The sequence below is a fragment of the Pseudorca crassidens genome, chromosome 5 (genome assembly GCF_039906515.1).
Source record: "Pseudorca crassidens isolate mPseCra1 chromosome 5, mPseCra1.hap1, whole genome shotgun sequence".
NCBI classification, from domain to species: domain Eukaryota; kingdom Metazoa; phylum Chordata; class Mammalia; order Artiodactyla; family Delphinidae; genus Pseudorca; species Pseudorca crassidens.
Genome location: NC_090300.1, coordinates 9592643 through 9618319, shown reverse-complemented (window position 1 = coordinate 9618319; position 25677 = coordinate 9592643). Strand labels below are relative to the sequence as shown.

The window sequence follows — 25677 nt, the reverse complement described above, 5'->3', positions numbered from 1 at the left end:
AAGAAGAACAAAAAACCCCCAAAGTTAGCAGAAGGAAAAAAATCATAACTATCAGATCAGAAATAAATGAAAAAGAAATGAAGAAAACTATAGCAAAGATCAATGAAACTAAAAGCTGGTTCTTTGAGAAGATAAACAAAATTGATAAACCATTAGCCAGACTCATCAAAAAAAAAGGGAGAAGACTCAAATCAATAGAATTAGAAATGAAAAAAGGAGAAGTAACAACTGACACTGCAGAAATACAAAGGATCATAAGACATTACTACAAGCAACCATATGCTGATAAAATGGACAACCTGGAAGAAATGGACAAATTCTTAGAGATGCACAACCTTCTGGGACTGAACCAGGAAGAAATAGAAAATATGAACAGACCAATCACAAGCACTGAAATTGAAACTGTGATTAAAAATCTTCCAACAAACAAAAGCCCAAGACCAGATGGTTTCACAGGTGAATTCTATCAAACATTTAGAGAAGAGCTAACACCTATCCTTCTCAAAATCTTCCAGAGTATAGGACAGGGAGGAACATTCCCAAACTCATTCTACGAGGACACCATCATCCTGATACCAAAACCAAAAAAAGATATTACAAAGAAAGAAAACTACAGGCCAATAACACTGATGAATATAGATGCAAAAATCCTCAACAAAATACTAGCAAACAGAATCCAATAGCACATTGAAAGGATCATACACCATGATCAAGTGGGGTTTATCACAGGAATGCAAAGATTTTTCAATATATCCAAATCAATCAATATGATACACCATATTAACAAATTGAAGGATAAAAACCATATGATAATCTCAATAGATGCAGAAAAAGCTTTCAACAAATTCAACATCCATTTATGATAAGAACTCTCCAGAAAGTAGGCATAGAGGGAACTTACCTCAACATAATAAAGGCCATATATGACAAACCCACAGCCAACATCATTCCACTAAGATCAGGAACAAGACAAGGTTTCCCACTCTCACCGCTATTTTTCAACATAGTTTTGGAAGTTTTAGCCACAGCAATCAGAGAAGAAAAAGAAATAAAAGGAGTCAAAATTGGAAAAGAAGTAAAACTGTCACTGTTTGCAGATGACATGATACTATACATAGAGAATCCTAAAGATGCTACCAGAAAACTACTAGAGCTAATCAATGATTTTGGTAAAGTAGCAGGATACAAAATTAATGCACAGAAATCTCCTGTGTTCCTGTACACTAACAATGAAAAATTTGAAAGACAAATTAAGGAAACACTCCCATTTACCACTGCAACAAAAAGAATAAAATACCTAGTAATAAACCTTCGCAAGGAGACAAAAGACCTGTATGCACAAAACTATAAGACACTGATGAAAGAAATTAAAGAGCATACAAAGAGATGGAGAGATATACCATGTTCTTGGATTGGAAGAAGCAACATTGTGAAAATGACTATACTACCCAAAGCAATCTATAGATTCAATGCAATCCCTATCAAACTACCAATGGCATTTTACACATCTAGAACAAGAAATTTTCACAATTTGTATGGAAACACAAAAGATCCCGAATAGCCAGTGCAATCTTGAGAAAGAGAAAAAGAGATGGAAGAATCAGACTCCTTGACTTCTCACTATACTACAAAGCTACAGTAATCAAGAGAGCACGGTACTGGCACAAAAATAGAAATATAAATGAATGCAACAGGATAGAAAGCCCAGAGATAAACCCACACACACTTGGTCACCTTATCTTTGACAAAGGAGGCAAGAGTATACAATGGAGAAAAGACACCCTCTTCAATAAGTGGTGCTGGGAAAACTGGACAGCTACATGTAAAAGAATGAAATTAGAACATTTCCTAATACCGTACACAAAAATAAACTCAAAATGTATTAAAGACCTAAATGTAAGGCCAGACACTATAAAACTTAGAGCAAAACATAGGCAGAACACTCTATGACATAAATCACAGCAAGATCCTTTTTGACCCACCTCCTAGAGAAATGGAAATAAAAACAAAAATAAACAAATGGGACCTAATAAAACTTAAAAGCTTTTGCACAGCAAAGGAAACCATAAACAAGATGAAAATACAACCCTCAGAATGGAAGAAAATAGTAACAAATGAAGCAACTGACAAAGGATTAATCTCCAAAATATACAAGCAGCTCATGCAGCTCAATAACCTAAAAACAAACAACCCAATCCAAAAATGGGCAGAAGACCTACATAGACATTTCTTCAAAGAAGATATACAGATTGCCAAGAAACACATGAAAGGATGCTCAACATCACTACTTATTAGAGAAATGCAAACCTCACACTGTTCAGAATGGCCATCATCAAATAATCTACAAACAATAAATGCTGGAGAGGGTGTGAAGAAAAGGGAACCCTCTTGCACTGTTGGTGGGAATGTAAATGGATACAGCCACTATGGAGAACAGTATGGAGGTTCCTTAAAAAATTAAAAATAGAACTACCATATGACCCAGCAATCCCACTACTGGGCATATACCCTGAGAAAACCATAATTCAAAAAGAGACATGTATCACAGTGCTCATTGCAGCTCTATTTACAATAGCCAGGACATGGAAGCAACCTAAGTGTCCATCAACAGATGAATGGATAAAGAAGATGTGGCACATATATACCATGGAATATTACTCAGCCATAAAAAGAAAAGAAATTGAGTTATCTGTGCTGAAAGGATGGACCTAGAGTCTGTCATACAGAGTGAAGTAAATCAGAAAGAGAAAAACAAATACCATATGCTAACACATACATATTGAATCCAAAAAAACAAAAAATGGTTCTGAAGAACCTAGGGGCAGGACAGGAATACAGACGCAGATGTAGAGAATGGACTTGAGGACATGGGGAGGGGGAAGCGTTTGCTGGGACGAAGTGAGAGAGTGGCATGGACATATATACATTACCGAATGTCAAATAGATAGATAGTGGGAAGCAGCCACCATAGCACAGGGAGATCAGCTCGGTGCTTTGTGACCACCTAGAGGGGTGGGATAGGGAGGGTGGGAGGGAGACACAAGAGGGAGGGGATATGGGGATATATGTATACACATAGCTGATTCACTGTGTTATAGCAGTAACTAACACAACAATGTAAAACAATTAAACTCCAATAAAGATGTTAAAAAAAAAAAAGAATTGTAAGACTCTAAATAAGAGTAGATATGTGTGTAACTGATTCACATGGCTGTACACCTGAAACTAACACAACATGGTAAATCAACTATATTGCAATAAAAATTAAAAAAAAAAAAAGGAAAAGCTCCAGTCCACTCTCTGATAGAAACTTCTTTGCTGATGGAAATGTTCTTGATCTGTACCTACCAATATGGTGGCCTTTAGTCAGAGACGCTCTTGAGCACTTGATATAAGGTTACTGCAGCTGAAACTGAACAGGTAATTAATTTAAATTTAAATAGCCGACTCAGGCTAGTCGTTATCATATTAGACGGTACAGCTCTCCTGCTCAAGTATGCCCTGCAGGAACATGCATAACATGGAGGTCTATGGGGCTGAATTAGTTTTTTAAACATTTGTAGAAAGTTTAAAGAAGGCGCAACAGCAGACTTGTGATAGAAGAGTCTGTATCTGTATTTCCCATCCAGTTGAAGTCTTACCATTACCCTAGAAGATGCTGAAGAGAAGTGGTAGATAATCTTTGGGCCTTAATAATAATAAGGCCATAAACATGGGCCACCATGGCTGACTGGCTTAAATGAGTTTTTTACTTGAAACACGAAAGGACACATCTCTGGATGAAACAAGTCTTTACCCATTCTCTTCCTGAACACAGAGGCACAAACTAGACCAGGGCTTCCTAAAAGGCAACTCCTGGGCTTTGCTCAAATTTAGATTCTCAGTGAGCAACACATGGTAGACAATCAGTGAAGATTAGCGAAGTATTAGATATTTATATAGATCAACAAACACAGCAAACTCTCTGGAAAGAGATTTATAAGCTCAGGCTCTGAAATGGTATAAGTCAGAATTTGCCTCCATCAGCTGAGTAGTTTCAACTTACTTGTGCCTCAATGTCTGTAGCTATAGAAAAAAAAAATATCTCCTCTACTGAAGTATCGTATTAGATGCATTTTTTATCTTAAGCGTTATTTCTGGCACACCCACATACTCAAGAAATTGTAGTCAATATTCTCTTCTCCTTCTTAACACTGATTTTGTGTTTAGGCAAAAATTTAGAAATTCCATCCTTTGATAACGTGTCATTTCTATATATTAAAACTTAGTGAACTTAAAAACAAGCTCTGTGTAGGGATAGAAGAACTGGAATGAGCTTAGTGAAAATGATCAAATGTTACCACTTTAAGTCATTACCAGAAAAATCTGCCCAAATTAGTAATGAGGACTAATTATAAAACATTCCAAAGTTTTTTTCAATTATATAGAGAAAATCATCAAAAATAGCTAAGCAAAGCATTACCTAGTAGGATGTTTGGGGGGAATTTCTTTAAAGAAAAAGGCAAAACATATCTTCTATAATACATGTCTATAACACACAAAGAAAAGGAGCCTTCCAGATCTCTCGAAGAGTATGTCCTCTCAGGGTATTTCAAGCACTCTTAGACAGTTTTGTGAATCACATGAAGTAAGTCAGACAGAGAAAGACAAATATCATATGATATCACTCACATGTGGAGTCTAATTTTTAAAAAATGATACAAATGTTATTTACAAAACAGAAAGACTCATAGATTTTGAAAACAAACTTATGGTTACCAAAGGGGAAACGGCATGGGAAGGGAAATTAGGAGATTGGGATTGACACATACACATCATTATATATAAAATAGATAACCAATAAGGACCTACTGTATCGCACAGTGAACTCTACTCAATATTCCGTAATAACCAATATGGGAAAATAATCTGAAGAAGAATGGATATATGTATATGTATAACTGATTCACTTTTGCTGCACACCTGAAACTAACACAACATTGTAAATCAACTATACTTCAATAAATTTTTTTTAAAAATGCGTTTTCCAAGATTAGGAGAAAAACATGTTTTGAAGGTGGCAGGCTTCCCATGAACAGACCATAAGTGCATAACTCTCCGCTCGGTGCTATAGCCCTGATTCCATGTCTATCATGTATTTCTAAAAGGATAAAGAAGAGAAACACTTAGAATTACATTCAAATGCAAAGGACGCATCTCCCCATGCTGCATCCTGGTTGCTTCTGAGCAAAACTGATATTCAAACTTGGTTTCCTGAAAAACACAGACCAATCTTAACAGTGTTTTCCTAATATCTGGCTCTAAGAAGTAATTGGAGAAGTCTTTTAAAGTTATATTGACAGGGTGGGGGTGAGTGGAGGATGCAGTGGGTGGGGTGGTGATTGTGGTCTGTCTTGTGCGTAACTAAGAAGGGGGTCCTTAAAGAGAATTAGAGAACACTGATTAAATGGACTATACAATGGGGGCCCGCTGGGGCTTCCCTGGTGGTGCAGTGGTTGGGAGTCCGCCTGCCGATGCAGGGGACACGGGTTCGTGCCCCGGTCTGGGAAGATCCCACATGCCGCGGAGCGGCTGGGCCCGTGTGCCATGGCCGCTGGGCCTGCGCGTCCGGAGCCTGTGCTCCGCAACGGGAGAGGCCACAGCGGTGAGAGGCCCGCGTACCGCAAAAAAACAAAAACAAACAAACAAACAAAAAAACCAAAGGGGGTCTGCTTTCCACCAGCACCATGATCTGGTAACTCTAAATAATGTCAGTGATAAGGACTCTTCCCTAAATAATATTTCATTGGTCTATATTCTAAACAATGGAGGTGGTTACTGTTGAGATTTCGTATATACTAAATTAGCACATCATCTGCTCCATGGAAATTAGTTTGTAGAACTCTCCATTATACGGTCATCCCCAGAAACACACAAATTCGGTTACAAGCTTTAGTTTCACTAATCATTTCATAGTGGTTCGAAATCCTTTGAGCTCACAAAGGCTGCAATTCATGCCCTTGTGTTAATACCTATGTTTCATGAAAACAGCGGATTATAAATGAACAATGATAGTGCTGAGATTGTAAAGATAAAGACACAGAATTTGAGTTAATTTAGTTCTGTCATTCTAGGTGATCACTTGAAGGTTTTAAGACTAAAAGCGTAGGAGCTGGGCGGGGGACCGGCTTTGGTGGGTAAGGTCCAGTTTGCCCACGTTGGTAGCTGGCTGTGCTGGACACCTTCCCTGCCCTATCTCCTTTCCCAACTCCACTAACCTTGTCCCTTTATCTCCCTAACAACTATTTGCCCTGACATCCTTGTCTCAGAGTCTGCTTCTCGTGGAACCCAAACTAGAACCCACCACAATAATCCTATGATGAGACTTACAAGGACCATTCCTACTCCTGACAGGAGAGGGACATATGCGGACCCTTGCCCTCTACAATCACCCCGCAGGTTTACCAACATCACACCCCGAGGGAAAGATCTCTGACGCAGGAAGGGAAATACAGGAACCGAGAACCCCAAGCAGCACCTTGGAGGGAAGGGGAGTGGTCGAAGTCCCCCGACTGGGCTGAAGGCTTGGAGGGGACACCCTTAGAAAGGGATTCAAGTAAGGGTGACAACCGAAAGTATGTCTTAAACTCCCAGGTGAGATGGTTACACTAGTTCTCAGGTCTGCCTGCAAAACACTTGCCAGGTTTTGTTTTTGTTTTTTTTTTCTTTTCCCAAACACTATAGCTTCCCAAGCCCTGGATATATAATAAATCAGAATCCCAGGATGTAGGAGATATATATATATATATATGTGTGTGTGTGTGTGTGTGTGTGTATGTATTTAAACAAATATAAATGTATTTATATATAAACGTATGGATATATTTGACATTCATATAATATATATATATATATATACACATAAAGCTCCAACGGCAATTCTTACACACAAACCAGAGATGACCATAGAACTGTAATATGGAAAACGTTGACCTGATGTGACGTAAACAAATAAGTCATCCCTTCTTTGCCTCCTAATCAGATGTTTCTGATCAGAATTCAGAAAGGACATCCAAGTTCTTCGTAAATTAACTCCAACCTCAAAGGCTATGGTTTATCTGTCAAAATAGACCCTCCCTCAGAGTGAATGTGTTTCTCTGTCGCTATGGGGGGATGATCAAGAGTTCTGGAAAAGTAAATGGATTTCCAATGATGCCCACCCTCTCCCAGTGATCTCACATTCAGGAAGAACGTATTCGCAGGAGGAAACAGAGGGCAAATCTGAATGGTACAGATTCTGACTTGGGGCCAGATGCTATTCTGTGTCTCCCAGCCCCTGAACTCATGAACTCTCCCTGACTATAACTCATGCTGCCTGCAGGACGAGGAAGTGGGCGGAAGGAATTGTCCTCCTTCTGCAATTACCCCCTTAGAGCCTTGAAGTCAGTACTTGAATATTACGCGTGCAGCACAATGATTGGTCGATGACGCCATCAACACACAGCTGCACTATTAACTCAGGGTATGATTCACAAATGATTCTTTTTCGATTGTAATTGCTGACAGAGTCCTCGCAATGAACCCAGTCTTTTAGAGAAAAACTGATCTTGGGACAAAGGGCTGGCTAAAACCTCAGGCAGGACATAAGTAAATAAATAAACAAATAAAACAATAAAATCTTTATCTATTTAAATCGATATAGATATACTCTATATATGTATCTAGTTAGATAGGTTTACATATATATATATAAAACATCTTTAAATATAGATATAGATATAAACATATATGTATAGAAAGAGCAGGGAGATGGAATCAAAATATATCAGGAGAGAATTCCATCCCGCCTTACCAGTATTTTCTGTTATGCTATATGAAAGTTTAGTGTTAGTTAGAGAGACCTGGGTTTGAATAATGGCTCTGTCACCTAACTGGTCATGTGTCTTCTCTGAGCCTCAGTCAAAACAAAGGAATAGTATCTTTACGTTGTCAGAAAAAATAAATAAAATATCATATGTAGACATCATGGCTGCCTCTAAGAAGTATTTTCTTAAGTTTAATTTTCCAGCTCATATAGATTTAGCCCAAACAACATTATTTGCCATAAAAACCGTAATAGGGAGGTTTTTAACCAAAAGCGAATGGAGTTATGCAACCAACTTTTGCAACTATATTATTGGTGCAACTTCAGAAAATTTCAGTTACAAGCAAATGTGTGGAAGTAACATAGCAATCTAGACGTCATATAAATGCAAAGTTGACACTTCAGAATTATATTTTACTGTCTCTCTTAATGTTTATAAAACACATACACACAAACACATATACAGCATGGCAAGGGAGCCCTGGAAACCCTTCCTTGCCCCCCTGTAAGTGACACTTTGCTTGTCATTTTTACTTCTTAATGGTTAATGAATTCCATGTAATAGTTGCCAGTTTTCTGCCTCCCCCTCTGTCCCCTGCTGCAAAAGATCTAATCTATTCAGAGGAAGATAATTGCAGAGCTGTTGAGACAGAAAATAAATCGCTGCATCTCACCACTGTTGTGCGCCTCCAGCTGTGAGGTGGAGTTGACAGCAACCTTGCATAGAGAACAGTAAAGCAGCCGTTTTGCCTTTTCTTCCTCAGTCTCTGTGGAAGGACAGGAGCTATTGCCGGTGGCTGTCGTGGGGCTTTTCTCCACTTTAGAAGTGATCTCAGTTGTCATAACGCTGCTTTTGCGAATTTCCACAGTTGTCGTCGTTGATATTGCTGGTGTCCCTGTGGTACTGTCTGCAGTCAAAGTAGCACAGAAGAAAAGGCAAAAACAGTGGTATTACCTTTCCCTATTCGAAAGTGTATCACTAATATTACATTCTGCTAATAATGATAAGAACAGCTAGCAATTGCTGCTTGTCAACTACGTGTCAATCATCTCCTGAGGAAATGTACATAGATGACCACTTATAGTTTTGTCTATTGATATAACACGTTCGGACAAGTCTAGAAAATATATACAAACAGGCTTTAACGTTTTTCCATGGGGTAAATAAACATATTCACAAATTTCTCTTGTTAACATATGGCCTTAGTAAAATAATCTTTACAGTGCATTGTGCTTTGTATATTTCTACAAGGATGGCTTTAAAAAAAAATAAAATGGAGGATAAATGTTTTTAAGATATTTTAATTTTCTTTACCACTTGTCTATTTTCTTTCTACATTTCTTTCTTTAATTAAAAAATAGGTACTGATTTTCCTGTGTATGCTTGTGCAAAATATAGAAAAAAAAAAGAACCCTGATATCATATCGCTTTGTCCAGATCAAAGGTTTAGAAAACCATTGCGTTATTTACAAAGAGTTGTATATTGGACAGGTACAGAAATCATCCATATACAAATAAGATGAATTCTAATCTAGCATATTTATTAAATGTATGCTCTGCACCAGGCTGTGTTCAGGGAGCTTGTGACACAAAAGTATTCAAACATCAACAGCCACTCTTTATAAGGAATTCACAGACTGGTCATATCATGTTAATGTCACAGCTTTCAAGAGCTTGATGACCAAGAAAGAGTTGATGCGCTGTAACCCTACAACCCTTCTGCCTCTGAAGTCTGATTCTAAAGCTGGAGAGGTCAACCTCCAAAGTAAGACTACCTTGTCCTAACTTCACTCGGGTGTACACAGCTCCCAACCCAAACAGGCTAGTTAACACCATGTCAGCAATGTCTGCCATACCCAACAATGAATTGCAAATGAGCCCTATGCCCTGTGTTTTCTATTTTTATGTTACTTTTTGCTGCCTCCCGGCTGGCTAGTTCTTAACCTCTTATTCAAACTATTCCCAGGCTGTCTCTCCAGCCACAGCTGCTCTTGGAATCGTTTCTCATTCCATATGCTGCTGTGGTCACTATCCAGTGCCACGCTGTAAAGTCCATGATAAATGGAGTGGGCAGTGGCCGTAACGGACAGTGGTCTACCTGCAATGAAGTGTTGTCCTCATAAACGCTTACTTCCTTTTAGTTTATGTTATCAAGATGCCTTGTAACTTGGCTTTTCCCTTTGATCCAGAGAGAGAGGTGGGAATACGGGTGAGGTTGCTTATGGCTTCTTTCCCAAATATGGCATCAGACACACTAGTCAATCAGAAGAGAAATGGGCTCTATTTTTTTTAATTAATGAATTAATTTTCACTTAAAAAATGTTATTGAAATATAGTTGATTTACAATGCTTCAGGTGTACAGCAAAGTGATTCAGTTATATATATATGTGTGTATATGTATACATATAATATATACTTTTATATATGTGTATATATATATATTCTTTTTCAGAGTCATGTTGAGGGCTATTGTATAAAACAATTCATCTGGCTCTTCCCTTTGCCTGACACTTCCTATACTTTTAATCACTTATTTAGCTGTAAGACCATTAAGTAAGTCCCCTGCAGTGTCATGGAGAATATCCTCCAACGATGTTAGAAAAAAAAAAAAAGAAATATAGTGCCATGACTAGTCTCTCTCAAGGCTAGAGAAAAATAAATAAAATGATCCTAACACTGAATTTTGCCACCAGAATACATTTATTTCCTTAAACACTGAGAGACCCACTTCCTGATTAGTGTTTACTTGCCTACTAAGATACCAACATTAAAATATCAGGTAATTGCTAGAAAATATTTCTGAGAATCTACATATGGCATAAAACACAACAACCAACTTGAGATGGTCCAGTAGGCATCATTGCTCCCAGCAAACTGGAAATTATTCTTTGAAAGCAGGTGCATGAGTGTCTGTGAACAAATAGCAAATGGCCAGTTCATTTGCTAAGTGTTTTATATACGTAATTTCATTTAACCGTCACACATACTGTTGAAAATGAAGAAATTTCAGACGTTAAGGAAATTTCCAAAGTTCACACAAGTAGTATATGGTGAGTCAGGACACAGTGTCTCATGGAATTAAGAAATTAGGGGGCTTCCCTGGTGGCGCAGTGGTTGAAAGTCCGCTTGCCGATGCAGGGGACATGGGTTCGTGCCCCGGTCCGGGAGGATCCCACGTGCCGCGGAGTGCCTGGGCCCGTGAGCCATGGCCGCTGAGCCTGCGCGTCCGGAGCCTGTGCTCCGCAACGGGAGAGGCCACAACAGTGAGAGGCCCGCGTACCGCAAAAAAAAAAAAAAGAAATTAGGGATTTGGGGAAAAATGTATTGTGAATGATGCTCTTGGCCATAATAATGAACCTCCATAGTAAGGTCACAAAGAGTAGCGGGCTAAAACCACCCAATTGTTTTTATGGTCAGTTCTATGGGAAGGGACATCCATAAAGATAGGTATAATTAAACTTATTGTGGCCGCTTGCTGGAGCCAGAGCGTGATACTGTAGGTATTTATTTCATTTAAATCTAAATAAGGATATCCCCAGTAGTACCCTACTTCTAACAATTTTCCCCTGGATTGACAATGTTTATTTTATGTCTTGATCTGAAAATTTTACATTGCATAGATTATAGTAATCTTAAGCCACCTTCTCTATTTACAGTGAAATTCATAACAAAAGTATAGAATAAACATAACCATGGATCTTCCAATCTCTGTGACAGCTACATCAGCGTCATTCCTAATCCCAGAGGATAATGTACATTTATATCAAGGACACCAAAGATTAGAGACAACAGACTGTCCATGTCCGGGGCTTAGTGAAGTATTAACATCGATATTTCTTAAGGCAAGTCCCTTGCACGAGACAGGCTTAGGGGAATTAGTATCAAAATGCTTAATTTCCGGCACTTCTTACTTTGTTGCATCTTTCAGACCACATAGCTGAACAAAGATCTGCGAATTTTCTCAAGCTTGCGGTTAGTTTGAAAGAAATACAAACAGTTATATGTTTGACAGTAAATTTAATATGTAGATCTTGAGTCCACAAAGATAAGAGTACTATTAATTTATAACAAGACATGAATTTTTCACTTACTCTTCATTTGCCAGTAGTAAAGAGGACTTTTTTTTTTAAGTAAAGTAAATATATTTTAAGGTTATGCCACAAAAGAATCAACTATTTCATTTAGTTGGCGCTTGGTATCTGGGGGTTCTGCATCTGCGGATTCAACCAACCAAGGATCGAATTTTTTTTTTTTAAATATCCCAGAAACTTCCAAAAAACAAAACCTGAATTTATTGTGGGTAGGCAACTATTTACATAGCATTTACATTGTATTTGCAACTAGTTACATAACGTTTACATTGTATTAAGTATTGTAAGTAATTCAGAGATGATTTAAAGTAAACGGGAGGATGTGTGTAGGTTATATGCAAATACTACATCATTTTATATAAGGGACTTGAGCATTCATAGATTTTGGTAACCACAGGGGTTCTGGAACCAATCTCGCGCGAATAAGGATGACTGTACTTTGCGTAGAAATTTCATATAGCAAAGATATTTTCCTTAGTATGGTACATTAAATTACCCATTATATATAACACCTATCCAGTCATTAAAATAAAATTTTATATCATTGATCATGTTAATAGCATATACTCTTGTTAGGATGTGATGAGAATTACCTCTGTGATCTTCCTCCTAAAACTCATAACCCCTGTCTAACCATGAGAAAAGCATAAACAAACCTAAATTTAAGGACATTCTACAAAATTCCTGACCAAGAGTCCTCAAAAATATTAAGGTCATCAAAACAAGAAAAGTTTGAAAAACTGTCACAGTCCGGACAAGTCTAAGGAGACAGGATTACTAAATATAATGTGGTGTCCTGGTTAGGATCCTGGGGCAAAAAAAAAGAACATAAGGAAACTAACACAACATTGTAAATCAACTAAACTGCAATATAAAATAAGAAATTAAATTCAGAAAAAGATGTGGTACGTACACACAATTGTAACAGTCAGATGAAGAAAGACAAATACCATATGATTTCACTCCTAGGTGGAATCTAAAAAACCAGAACAGAGGAACAAACAAAAGAAAACAAAACAAAACTCATAGATACAGAGATTAGATTAGTTGTTACCAGAGGGGAAGGGGGGTGGAGGTGGGCAAAATGGGTAAAAGGGGGTCAACTATATGGTGATGGGTGGTGACTAGACTTATGCTGGTGATCACTCTGTAGTGTATACAGATGTTGAATTATAATGTTGTTTACCTGAAACTTACATAATTTTAAAAAAGAAAAAGAAAAAAAAAACTTTAGGTATAAACTTATGAAATCAGAATGAAATATGGACTCCAGGTAATAATATATCAATATTTGTTCATTAGCTTTGACAAATACACCATAGTAATGTGAGATGTTAATAATAAGGGAAACTGAGAGCATATACAGGAACACTCTGTTGTGTTTTGTACCTTTTCTGTAGATTTAAAGCTAGACTAAAATTAGAAGTTTATTTATTTTAAGAAAAATAGAATTATAACCAGTCAAAAAATAGTGCATCATTTCAGTTACTTTCTAGAATCATAGTCAAAAGGGATCTTAGTGGTTTCATGGTATAGCTTTCTAGGTTTTTAGATTAGGAAATTTCAGTAAAACTGGGACTTGACATTGCATCTCCCAATTCCAAGTCCTTATTGCAAATCCAGATTGTTATTCTATGTTGCAATGACTCATGTATTTGAACTTCCCTCCATCAACATTTACTGAGTCGCTATTTTGTGCTAGGAGATGGGAAGGATAATAGATGTCCAGTATGTGCTGAGTGGTTCATGAGACAACCCATAATGACTTGGAATAATAATAATAATAAACTTAACAATCCTTCATCAGTTTTGTCCATTGCTATATCCTTGCACTTATGCTTGGCATAAAAAGGCAGTCAATAAATATTTATTGAAAGAAAGCAATGAATGAATAAATGAATGAATGAATGAACAAAACACAATTATAGCTTATGATAGTAAAAACAATTTTAAAGCATTTATAGGTATAAACTCATTCAAGCCTCCTAAAAAACTAAGAGGATAAATTAGGAGTTTGGGATTAATAGATACACACTACTATATCTAAAAAAGATAAACAAGGACCTACTGTATAGCACAGAGAACTATACTCCATATCTTGTAATAACATATAATGGAAAAAAATCATTAAAATAATATAATATATAATATACAAAGTAATATAGAAATATATGTACATATATATGTACATATATATACGATTGAATCACTTTTTTGAACACCTGAAACTAACACAACACGGTAAATCAACTATACGTCAATTAAAAAAAAACAAAGATGGGCATACCATTTTCATCCTCATCTTAGAGAAGAAATTGAGGTATGGAGAGATTTGGGAACTTGTACAATGCCAGAGCTGCCAGCTGAAGTACAATGATTTGAATTCAGACAGTCTGGCTCAGAAGCACAAGCTCTTCATTTATTTTTCATTGCTAAAATTTTGATTTTGTTCGTAAAAGAACTGACTCTATCCCTTTCAGTTAATTCCAATTAGTCATGATTTATTATGAGTGTTGGAAGATAGAATCTTAAAAACTTGACTTAAAAAAAACTGAACTTGGCCCGAGCTAGAGTCAATCATGTATGTCTAATCATCCATTTATGCTAATGTATTAAGTTGCTGGAGTCCATTTAGGAGGAGAGGAGAAAAAAAACCGACAGCTCTCAAACAACCTCTTCTGCAAAATGATAAGAGTAACGCGCAAGACTTCCTTACTGCACAGTTTTCTTTTGTCTTTTCCAAAAGATGCGAAACTAGAATAACAATTCACTTTTCTTAATGTTTCCCAGATTCAGATTTCTTTGCACTATTCAACCAATGACCCAATGGGAACAATCTATGTGACTGGGAGTCGAAAAGGATGGGTACATTCCAGTGGGAAGGAACAGTTTGAGACGGCTGGGGTTTGCATTTCTGTGCTGTTTTTTCACCAGTGCCCTCTAGCAAACATTCATTATTGTAACTGTCACTATTTGGCTTTGACATCAAAACAGATTGTTAATACTTTGTGGAATGGGGCCTTAGTGGAGAATGAAAGGAAACTTGTCATTATTCAGAGTGGCCCATTTTGGCCCTCATTCTTATACAAAAACACTGTAAATACTTTTTTAAAAAATTCAAAAAGCATAAGAAAAGATTCCAGAAAATAAGAAAAGCATAAGAAAAGATTCCAGAAAATAATCAACAACTTGAATTCTAGATAATAAAATGAAACGGCCAAGTTACATGGTCCAGGTAAGAAATTTATTCTCCTAGTTACAGACCTCATAACCCAACTGACAGAACCAGATGTGAGTTATTTAAGTTTCCTCCCAGGTAACAGAAATTAATAGTATGTCCCAAAGATAATCATCATGTTTTCTGCTAGACTGAAGACTCAGAATGATACACAATTTATTTCCTTCTTCTCTGTGTGAAATAAAGTCTCAACCAGGCTTGCTAGCAAGTGAGAACAGCTGCTTCCTCTTAAATATGCTGACATTCTGAAGTATAAAAAGGTGCTTCGTTACCAAAAAAAAAAAAATTGCAAGTTTTTAGAAATTATTACTGGTGGTTTCCTTCCTCTGGATTTCATCCAATTTGATCAACATTGACTGGGCATAGTACCAGCCTCTTAGACACAGGCAGGAATGGCCCCTGCACTGGCCTCCATGTATCACAAGCCACTGAAACAAAAGTCTATTTTTGCAGTTTTTTGATCTTATAAAAACACTTTTTAGACAGTTTGATAACCAGCTGAGAAAATGGAAATTTTAATTAGAAAGGGAAGTGACAGCTGGACTGGGTGTTTATGATTTGTGCATCTATGTGTGTGCATGTGTGGTTATGTGTGTGCATGCGTGTCTATGTGTGTGCATGTGTGGCTATGTGTGTGCATGTGTGGCTATGTATGTTGAGAGGTAAAAGGAGATCACAGCCTCTATCTGAGAACCAGAGAAAAAGGTTTGTTTTCAAATCACCAACCACCTCAAATCACCGAAAAGTATGTCTAGGCAAAGTCCCCCCAAAACATTCCCTCCCTCTTTCTGCTATAGTGATACAGGAAATGCTTAAAATTGCTTGGGAATCCTGAGTCCACAAAATGAGGTTGGGGAGGAAGGATGCTTCCCCAGTGGGCTACCTGATTGGGATCAGAGGGCTGGCTTGGGGCACAGCTTCTGCCCTGTTCCTGCAGAGCTGTGTTATCATTTGGTAGGGCTCACGGCTGACTCAGGCAGGGAGATTCTTTGACCTTCAGGTCACAAAGGCAATCCCTGGGTAAAGGCTGGGGGGCTGCCAGGGAAGCTTGAGGTACAGCTTGTAAACATTTAGCTATACAGTGCATGGTCTCCATTTGAACTCTTGTCTTGGCCCTGAAACTTTTGGGGTGGACCTGACTGAACGCTCATGTGTCATACCCTGTGTTAATCACTGGAGGTTAGAAAGTAAACATGATGTACTCAGCCATAAAAAAGAACGACATGCCATTTGCAGCAACATGGATGCAACTAGAATTATCATACTAAGTGAAGTAAGTCAGACAAAGACAAATATATGATATCACTCATATGTGGAATCTAATTTTTTAAAACATGACACAAATGAACTTATTTACAAAACAGAAACAGACTTACAGATATCAAAAGCAAACTTATGGTTACCAAAGGGGAAACGTGGGGCGGGGGAGGGATAAATCAGGAGCTTGGGATGAACGTCCAGACACTACTATATATAAGATAGATAACCAACAAAGACCTATTGTATAGCACAGGGAGAAAAGAATCTGAAAAAGAATGAATATACATATTTGTGTAACTAATCACTTTGCTGTACACCTGAAACTAACACAACATTGTAAATCAACTCTACTTCAATAAAATTAAAAAAAAAAAAAAGTAAACACAATGTCATTTGTGTACTAGAGTGACAGGGCTCCCATACCACAAGAGGGGAGGGAACAATGGATTTGTTCTCTTTGAGGAAGTAGAGCAGGAAGAGGCATCACCAGAAAATACCAGAAAAATACCTGTACTTCAAACTCTAACTTTATCACACCTCCAAAGTTCTGTTATTTGGAAGTGCTATGCAAAAAGTGATCCACTGATTAAAACTCTTAATGTCCTAAGGGATCAGGTGAGTAATTCTTTCTACCTTTACATCCTTTGAACTAGAGTTCCCATGTCTTTTGTGCATCAGAAATTATAGGAAGGCAAGCGATTTCAAAAACCTACATAACAAACATATCTAACTGCAACTTCTGAGATGTGTCCCGAAGCTGCCCAATCTACCATCTGTTTGAGGCAGTTACATCAAGAGTAGATTCAGACTCAGGGATCCTGGTGATGGATCTGCTGAACTCACTTTGGGCCGTGTACACCAGGTGCAGCTTAGAACATAAATTATTCTGCTGAAAACTATTTTCAGAGCCTGTTGAAAGAAAGAGCTGATTCAACTTCTGGATTTTCCTCTTGAAGCCAGGACTCATTAGTTTCATGGGGATCGGCCATTTTTTTAAGAGCATCATGTGATTTGAGAGGGTAACATGAGATTACTTTCTTTTATAGGAACATTTATCAGGAATTTAGGTTATTCCTATCAATTCCTAAAATTGGGGGGGGGGGGGTAAAAAGCCTTAGAGAATCAGGTTGTCAGGTTAGCGAATGATGCAGAAGCCCTCAGAAGGTGGTGGTGGTCAGAACCTGACCAAAGGATGCTTGACTTGGGACAGGAAGCAGAGAGTGGGGATAATGTGAAGGAAAGAAGGCAAGAGGACCAGGGCAAGCAGGAGGGAGATCAGAGGCTCTGGAAGCACCAAGGGCTCAGCAGAAATTACCCAGGTCCTGGGGAGTTAGGCGGGATACAACAGTTGGCCAACGGAAGCTGAGAACTACTTTGTATCTTCTAACCTTAAATGTCCTTGACCTCAGAATGGAGGTCTCTAGTTTGTTTGTTTATATATTTATTTATTTTAAACTTCTAATTTTATATTGGAATATAGTTGATTAACAATGTTGTGTTAGTTTCAGGTGGACAGCAAAGCGAATCAGGTATACATATACATGTATCTATTCTTTTCCAAATTCTTTTCCCATTTAGGCTGTTACATAATAGTAGTTTAAACTATGACTTAATAACCCAGTGTCACCTCAACATGACATCTCAATCAATATCTTATCACACTGCAGCCTTAGTTTCTCAAAGTCAATGGGGATTGTATTCCCTACTCCTACAGCTTATATTTAATATACTCCATAGGCAACTATAACAAAGCTTGCTAGATATTTGGTAATTGATAAATACAGAGGCTGCTGTCAACAAATTTGTTCTGTTAGGTATTTGCCATTCTTTCAAAAGTTGATGTCGTACCCCCATAAGGCACTAGACTGAACATCGGCACAGCGATATAAATAGCAGATCTCTGACCTGCTAACCTAAGTTTTCATCCTCAGTCATTTTCACCTTATAATTTTCTTTCACTCTGTTTTCTCCGTGCTCTTTTGGCTGTCACAGCATCCAACAACGATGCAGCCAAGATGTTGGAAACTTTTGTGAATCAAAAATCATCCTGTTCCTGTAAACTAGTGGTTCCGAAACTTTACTATACATTGAACCACCTGGAGGTTTAATCAAACACAGATTGTTGATTACCACCCTTAGAGTTTATGGTTCCTAGGTCTGGGCTGCGGCCTGAATATCTTTATTCTAACAAATACCCCCCATGTTTTTGCTGCTGCTGGGCTGAGGATGACACTTCAGGAACCACCACTGACAGACCTGTCAACTACTTTCTGGTTTAGCCTAACTGGTCTCAGCTTTAGAGCTATAATGACAATTAAATAGAAAGTCATGAATATAAAAAAAGGGAAATAGAGATTGGGTGGCCAAGGTCTATTTTGCCTGTGACTAAGGGAGTTTCCAAGACATGGGAACTTTAGTACTTTCAGGGAAAGTCCCTTGCAAGTCAGGACAAGTTAACCACCCTAAGAAGGAATTCAGAATAAATTAGAGAAAAACTCTTAGAAAATATTTTAGATACCTGAACAAGCAATGACTATCTCTGCTGAAAGATGCAGTTTTGGAGATAGATGTGATTATAAATGAGGGAGGATGGAGACAATTCAGATCCTTGAAACAGAGAAGAATAACTATGGGGCTTAATTAACCTGCCATTTAGCCTTTAAACCAGGGGCTCTTTTGTAAGATACAGTCTTCTCTTCCTGACTTAGAATCTGTGTGTTTCCAAGGAAATTTGTTTCCTACACCACTCACAGAATGTATACTTCATCCTTTCCAAACATAAATTAATCCAAAGTAAATTAATTCAAAACTAAGTTACTAGAACAAGTATCATATGATTTCACTTATATGTGGTAAGTGATAAATAAAAATGATACAACTGAACAGAAACAGACTCACAGACTTAGAAAACAAACTTATGGTTACCAAAGGGGAAACATGGGGGGAGGAAGGATAAATTAGGAATTTTGGATTAACATATACATACTACTATATATAAAACAGATAATCATCCAGGACCTACTGTATAGCATAGGGAACTCTATGCAATTATTTTGCAATAACCTATAATGGAAAATAATCTGAAAAAGAATCGATATGTGTATATGTATAACTGAATCACTCTGCTGTACACCTGAAACTAACACAACATTGTATATCAACTATACTCCAATATAAAATAAAAAGTAAATTTTAAAAAAAAGCAAAAAACAAACAAAAATCCCAGGTTACTTGGAAGGCAGGACCGCAAGACCTTGGGAGAGTTGATTGAGTGGGTTCGACCACTGTACATACAACTGATAAGCACCAAGAAGAAGGGGGGAGTTTTGTCAGAATCTGTGAACTTTCTGATAAACATTACAAAAGGGAAAGAAAGAGGAAGATAAAAAGAAAATCCATTAATTCCAAGGCTATTTTAAGTGACTCAGATGCCACTAAAAGGCATAGGAAGCTGCCTTTTTGGGTTTCTAATAGAGTTTTTTTTTTTTTTTTTTTCCTTAGTAAGGCAGAAGGAAAAAGAAAATCTTTCCAAATCTACGAATGGTAGTTCCCCTCTTTCACAAGTTTTCTGCAAGGAAAAAAAATTGCTGCATGCCACAGTGACACTTCCCATTTCATTAACGAGGAGACACACGTATTGCAAAATTTCCCATCTGGCAAAAAGTCAAGGCAGAGTTTTACAACAATTGTCTTTGGTAGTTTATCTGTTATATTTGTAAAGCAATAATCTTCCTTCTGGCTGTGTGCTTTAGGTTAAAACTGAGGGTTTGCCTTGTGTGCTTAAATCTATAATATCTATTTAGAATTAGGACATGATAAATCATGAATTTTGAAAGCTTTTACTAATTGTAATTGAACACAGAGTGAGGGAGAGCCGGCTTTCTGACTAGTGAATTTAGAGCATGTGGAGAATTGAGAATGTGGAGACAGTCACTCCAAGCCATCTAGCTCACAAATCCTTGCTGTACAATCCTGTTAGGAAGTCCAGATAATTAAAAGGAAGTAGTGACTGTCAGCTCTTCAAATTTTGTTGTACTGCAGAGCTGTCCTGAAGATAAGAAAACAAGCTCTCATCATGGATGACACAATGATAAAATATTTAGTGCAGATACATTTTAGACCATTAACCCATCTGATCTGGGGCATTTTATAGTATGTCTAAGAGTTACTTAGTAGTTTTCATTACAGTGTTAGCATTTCATAGATTGACTATGAAGAAAACATTTTAACCACCAGAAAGATACCACGATGTAACTGTTATATATTTGCCACACTCAGACATCTAGAATAATTTTTTTTTTAATTTCAGAGAACCAGGAAAGAAGTTTTCAGAGAGTAAGTTCTATTGGACAATTATGGGAAATGGTTGGCAAACATGAGAGAAATATAGAGAAAGAGAGGACCTTTAAAAAATCAAGAAAACATATTACATATACATATATTTTTAATAACAAGTTTTCAACAACTGCTAGGCATTCCATTTAAACTATAAACTGTGTTGTCTCAAGACTCAAACTACACAAAACAGCAATTTATTATTATTTTGCCCTCGTCAGGAAGGGCAAGAAGATAGGAGGTCATCACATAATACAATCACTTTTTGATAAAATTTCTCTCCTTGAAGAAGCTGTTTCCATGTAATGTTAATATACCTCAGTCAAGAAGATTTTTAAGAGTTGGAGGACACAGAAAAATTAAGAAAACTGTGCACAGCAAAATAAACAGGAGAAATCACAATTCTACTCATTATTTCCTCAAAAGTTGGCTGCTGAAAAATTAATAGAACTGCTTGGAAATCATAAAGTTCTGGAGCAAATGCCTCTCTTCACAGAAAAGCCAACAGACCTATTTCCAATATTACTTTTTTTAGCTACAGAAACCATATAAACCAGATTTTCATGAAATTCCAGATATAGAATTGTCTCTCCTATTATAATCTCATAAACTATCACACAGTTCCAGAAATTCCAAGCTACAGCAGACTGCCTCTTGCACAAAAACTCATCACATTACAAAATCTTCTTTTTGTTTTTGAGAATATGTTGATTGTAATTGTATCACCATTTCACCAAAACACTAAAAAACATATGTCAATCTCTCTTTTGTCTAAATGATGCAGAGAAAACATTTGAATTTTCCTTAGGCCTTATTGAAGAGACTAGTTATTTTGGCGTTATTTCAAACAGCTTCAAATCGAATTATTTATTTTGAGAATATATTTAAGGAAAAAAAAGACTTATTCTTGGTTAGCTCTATCAACTAAAATTTAATTCAACACTTTAAGATAAATATACTTTTAAAGTGGAGCTGTGTTAATAAAGAATACACTGTAGAAAACATTAATTTAACAATAATTTTTTATTATCTCTGACGGTTAGTCTGTATGGTAATTCTGATCCTGCAGAATGTTAAATATTTTTACAGCTTCGAAGGGATAGAAATCTAGTCTCAAGCAACCTGACTTCTCAAAGGATGATGGCATTTCTATTCCATTTTGCCCTTTGGGAACTCACTTCATGAGTCAAATCAGAACAGTATATTAGAGACAATTTGATATGAATAGAAGTTCTGAGATTTCATCATTAACTTAGATAAGATACTTTAAAAATATAATTCTTAAGCCTCAGGAAAGAGTCATTATTTTATTTAGAATATATACTTCTATAACTTTTTTTTAATTTAATTTTTATTTTATATCAGAGTATAGTTGATTTACAATGTTGTATTAGTTTCAGGTGTACAGCAAAGTGATTCAGTTGCACAAATACATATATTCATTCTTTTTCGGATTATTCTCCCATATAGGTTATTACAGAATATTGAGTAGAGTTCCCTGTGCTATACAATAGGTTCTTGTTGATTATTTATTTTATATATAGTAGTGTGTATATTTTAATCCCAAACTCCTAATTTATCTGTTTTTAATGATCACTATTTCTAGTGATCACTATTAGATCACTATTTCTATTTCTTTTTTTTTTTACATCTTTATTGGAGTATAATTGCTTTACAATGGTGTGTTAGTTTCCACTTTACAACAAAGTGAATCAGTTAAACATATACATATGTCCCCATATCTCTTCCCTCTTGCATCTCCCTCCCTCCCACCCTCCCTATCCCACCCCTCTAGGTGGTCACAAAGTACCGAGCTGATCACTTTGAACTCAAACCCAACTGTGAAAATTAAAAGCCGGTACTCTGGGTAAACCACCTTGTTTTATAGATCACTTTTTTAAAGCTAATTTTCTTGGGAGAGAAGATTTTCATCTTATGTATCCTGTTTTCTGTAAACCTGTTTTACATCAACACTCGGTTCTTTTGAAGAAGTTCCGCTAGAAGCGGAAAAGCCTACTGCAACATGTGACTGGCTCCATTCACGTCCTTCCTGGCAGCCTCCTCTTGCCTGGGAGGGAAGCCAGGCCAAGAATGCGAGCAGTCCAGGGCTGGATGTGTGGAGTCAAAAGTCTGGGTGGGCAGAGAGTATGCAATGTAGGTACCACATTGACGCCTGGCACTGGGAAGTCTGTTGCCAAGCAGTCAAGATCACAGCCAGGTCCCAACAGGCAATTCACAGGGCTGGAGAGAGAAGTCGGAGCCAGAAGGCAAGCTGGGTGAGAAGAAGCAGCTCTGGGGTGTTTGAGGACACGACTTAAGACCATGGCAGGCAGATGATGTGGTGACCTTGTCGGGTTATTTTTAGCATAATGGCTTTACCTCTTGGACAGCCCTGTCATGGTTCCTGTAAGCCACCATTCATTGAAGGCATTTCTAGAGAAAGCAAAACTTTAAAATGTTTCCAGGTCAGCTGGGGGATGCGGGAAGTGACCAAGGATTGGGCATGTCGACACACAGAGTTAAGTTGTATGATCTGGTTCATCTTTTCTCAGAAGCTCATCCAAAGAACATCATTGCTTAGGTCTAGCTTTGTAAAAATACAATGCTCTTTACCAAAATTGAAGCCCCATATAAATTCACCTAGGTATTTTGAGGGGACAGATAATCCTAAGAGTTGGGGGAATTCTTGAAGAATGTGCTTAGATATTGAAAAAAATAATGTATTGTAGTTTCACTTCATTTTTACTCAACACACGATTTATGGGCTTTTAGCATTGCCATGCCATAATATCAGTAATCATTTGCTTTTTACTTAACATGTCAGAAGATCTCCACTGTGACCTAACCTTCAAAACACAATTCCAAAGCCAGTAGAAGTCTCTTCACTGCTTGACTTGTCAATCTGGGTTGATAAATGTTTCCTCAGACTGGACGTTTAATTAACTTAAGTTGAATAGATCTGAATGAGATAGAAATTTTTTGTATTTGCTTATTAACTCTGTTGTTGGCAAGATAAGAGAGAACTAGAAAGAAAAGAAGCAAGAGAGAAAAGCAAGAGAGCCGTGTCTTATTTGCCCTTCTAAATTACAGATTTTATAAGGAAGGAAGTTTTGTGAGTTTCTCCTCTTAAAGGATATTTTTATCAGTCAGTCCAGATGGATCGATATGATGAACCAACCCATAGAATTTGGATGAAATTCTTCTCTTGCGATCTTTGAAGGTCCCATCATCACAGGTGTTCCATTTCTCTTGATGGATAAATCCTGTTAAGATTTCTGAGATGCTAACAGAAAAGGTGCCACCAGATACGATGATTTATGAATTCTGATGTGAATATCACTGAAACACGCAAATGAATGGTAAATGCCAAAGAAGTCTACAGATGATTTTTCAAGATATATGCTATACAATACACCCAAAATGACAGATAATGCATCACTCAAAATGAGATAAAGACTGCTTCTTCAACTACTTTTATGTCTCATTATTTTTTGCTATTTTAAATTTTGCATGATACAGAGTGGCTCTCTCTAGTTAATCCAACAATCTAGCTGCCTCATTTTATACGTCCTTACTCTAAATGTCATTACTGTTACGGGAATCAGCTATCTGGTATAACAGTACACTTTCTCAAATGTAAACCTAAATAATTACAAAATTAAACAAATGTGTTATAAAGAAACCTTAAAAGATACAAAATAATAGTAATGTCCTACATTTGTTTGGTCTTTATGAGTTTTCAAACATATTTTGTAGACCCTTCTTTTTTTATACTCAGGAAAATACTGTGAGATAGACATTGGAATTCTTATTTTATAAAAGAGAAAACTGGCTTACTGATATAACGTCACTTGTTAGAACCATATAGCTATTAATTAGGAAAGCCATTATCAGCACCAAGATTTTTTTTAGGGTTTATTGCCGCCACCTGGTTAAAAGAAAAATCTTTAACATCAAGAGCTAAGTGTAAAAAAAATTACATAATATCAGTAGGACATTGCAGAATCATATAGAAGTAATTTTTTATTTCTACAAAAATATTATTGCTAAGACAATGTGTATGACTAGGACACACTATATATTTAATTTAGAACTAATTTTATAGTATTTAGAATAGAGGCATATATTAACAATTTTGTGTGGTAATATTACTATATTATTTAAATGTAATGAACCATGTTAGATTTTAATACCAGCTTAACATAGTTACTAAGGTTTCTAGCCTTACTTTTAGAAATTATAATCATTTAAAACATAAAAAAGACAGTATCATTTTAAAATAGGGGTTAGATACCATCACTCTTCTCCTCAAACTACCACAATGATGCCTTATTTCGCCCCAAGTCAAAGCCAGTGTCCAGCTAAAAGTTTTCTCCCTTACCTCAGGGGCAAGACAAGGATGTCTCTCTTGCTATTGCTATTCAAGGTTGTACTGAAAGTTCTAGCCAGGACTATTAAGCAAGAACAAGAAATAAAAGATATCCAGATTGTAAAGGAAGAAATAAAACTCTCTTTTCAGGAGGCATTATCTTATATATAGAAAATACCAAGGAATCTACCAAAAAAAAAAAAAAATAGGTCTAATAAACTAGTTCAGCAAAGTTGCAGAATACAAGATCAATGTACAAAAATCAGTTGTGCTTTTATACACTAGCAATGAACAGTCTGAAAACAAAATTTAAAAAATATTATTTACCACGACATGTAAAGGATAAAATACTTAGGAATAAATGTAACCAGTGAAGTGCAAGACTTGTACACTGACAACTATAAAACATTACTGAAGGGAATTTTCAAAACCTAAACATGGAAAGACACTTTTTTTATTCATGGATTGGAAGAATTAATATTGCTAAGATGGTAATACTCCCAGAAGTGATCTACAGCTTAAATGCAAAATCTATTAAA

General features: G+C 36.7%; 1 protein-coding gene across 6 annotated transcripts in view; it reads right to left on the bottom strand.

Moving 5' to 3' along the window:
- Positions 1 to 25677, bottom strand: part of ZNF385D (zinc finger protein 385D) — a 944809-nt gene that overhangs the window by 19323 nt on the left and 899809 nt on the right. For 5 of the 6 annotated variants that reach the window (XM_067737371.1, XM_067737372.1, XM_067737370.1 and 2 more), the window contains one exon: positions 8518 to 8751. The exons of the other annotated variant lie outside the window; for it this stretch is intronic. In XM_067737371.1, coding sequence (XP_067593472.1) covers positions 8518 to 8751 — 234 coding nt within the window. The remainder of the gene's footprint in view (positions 1 to 8517; positions 8752 to 25677) is intronic. 6 annotated transcript variants of the gene reach the window in all.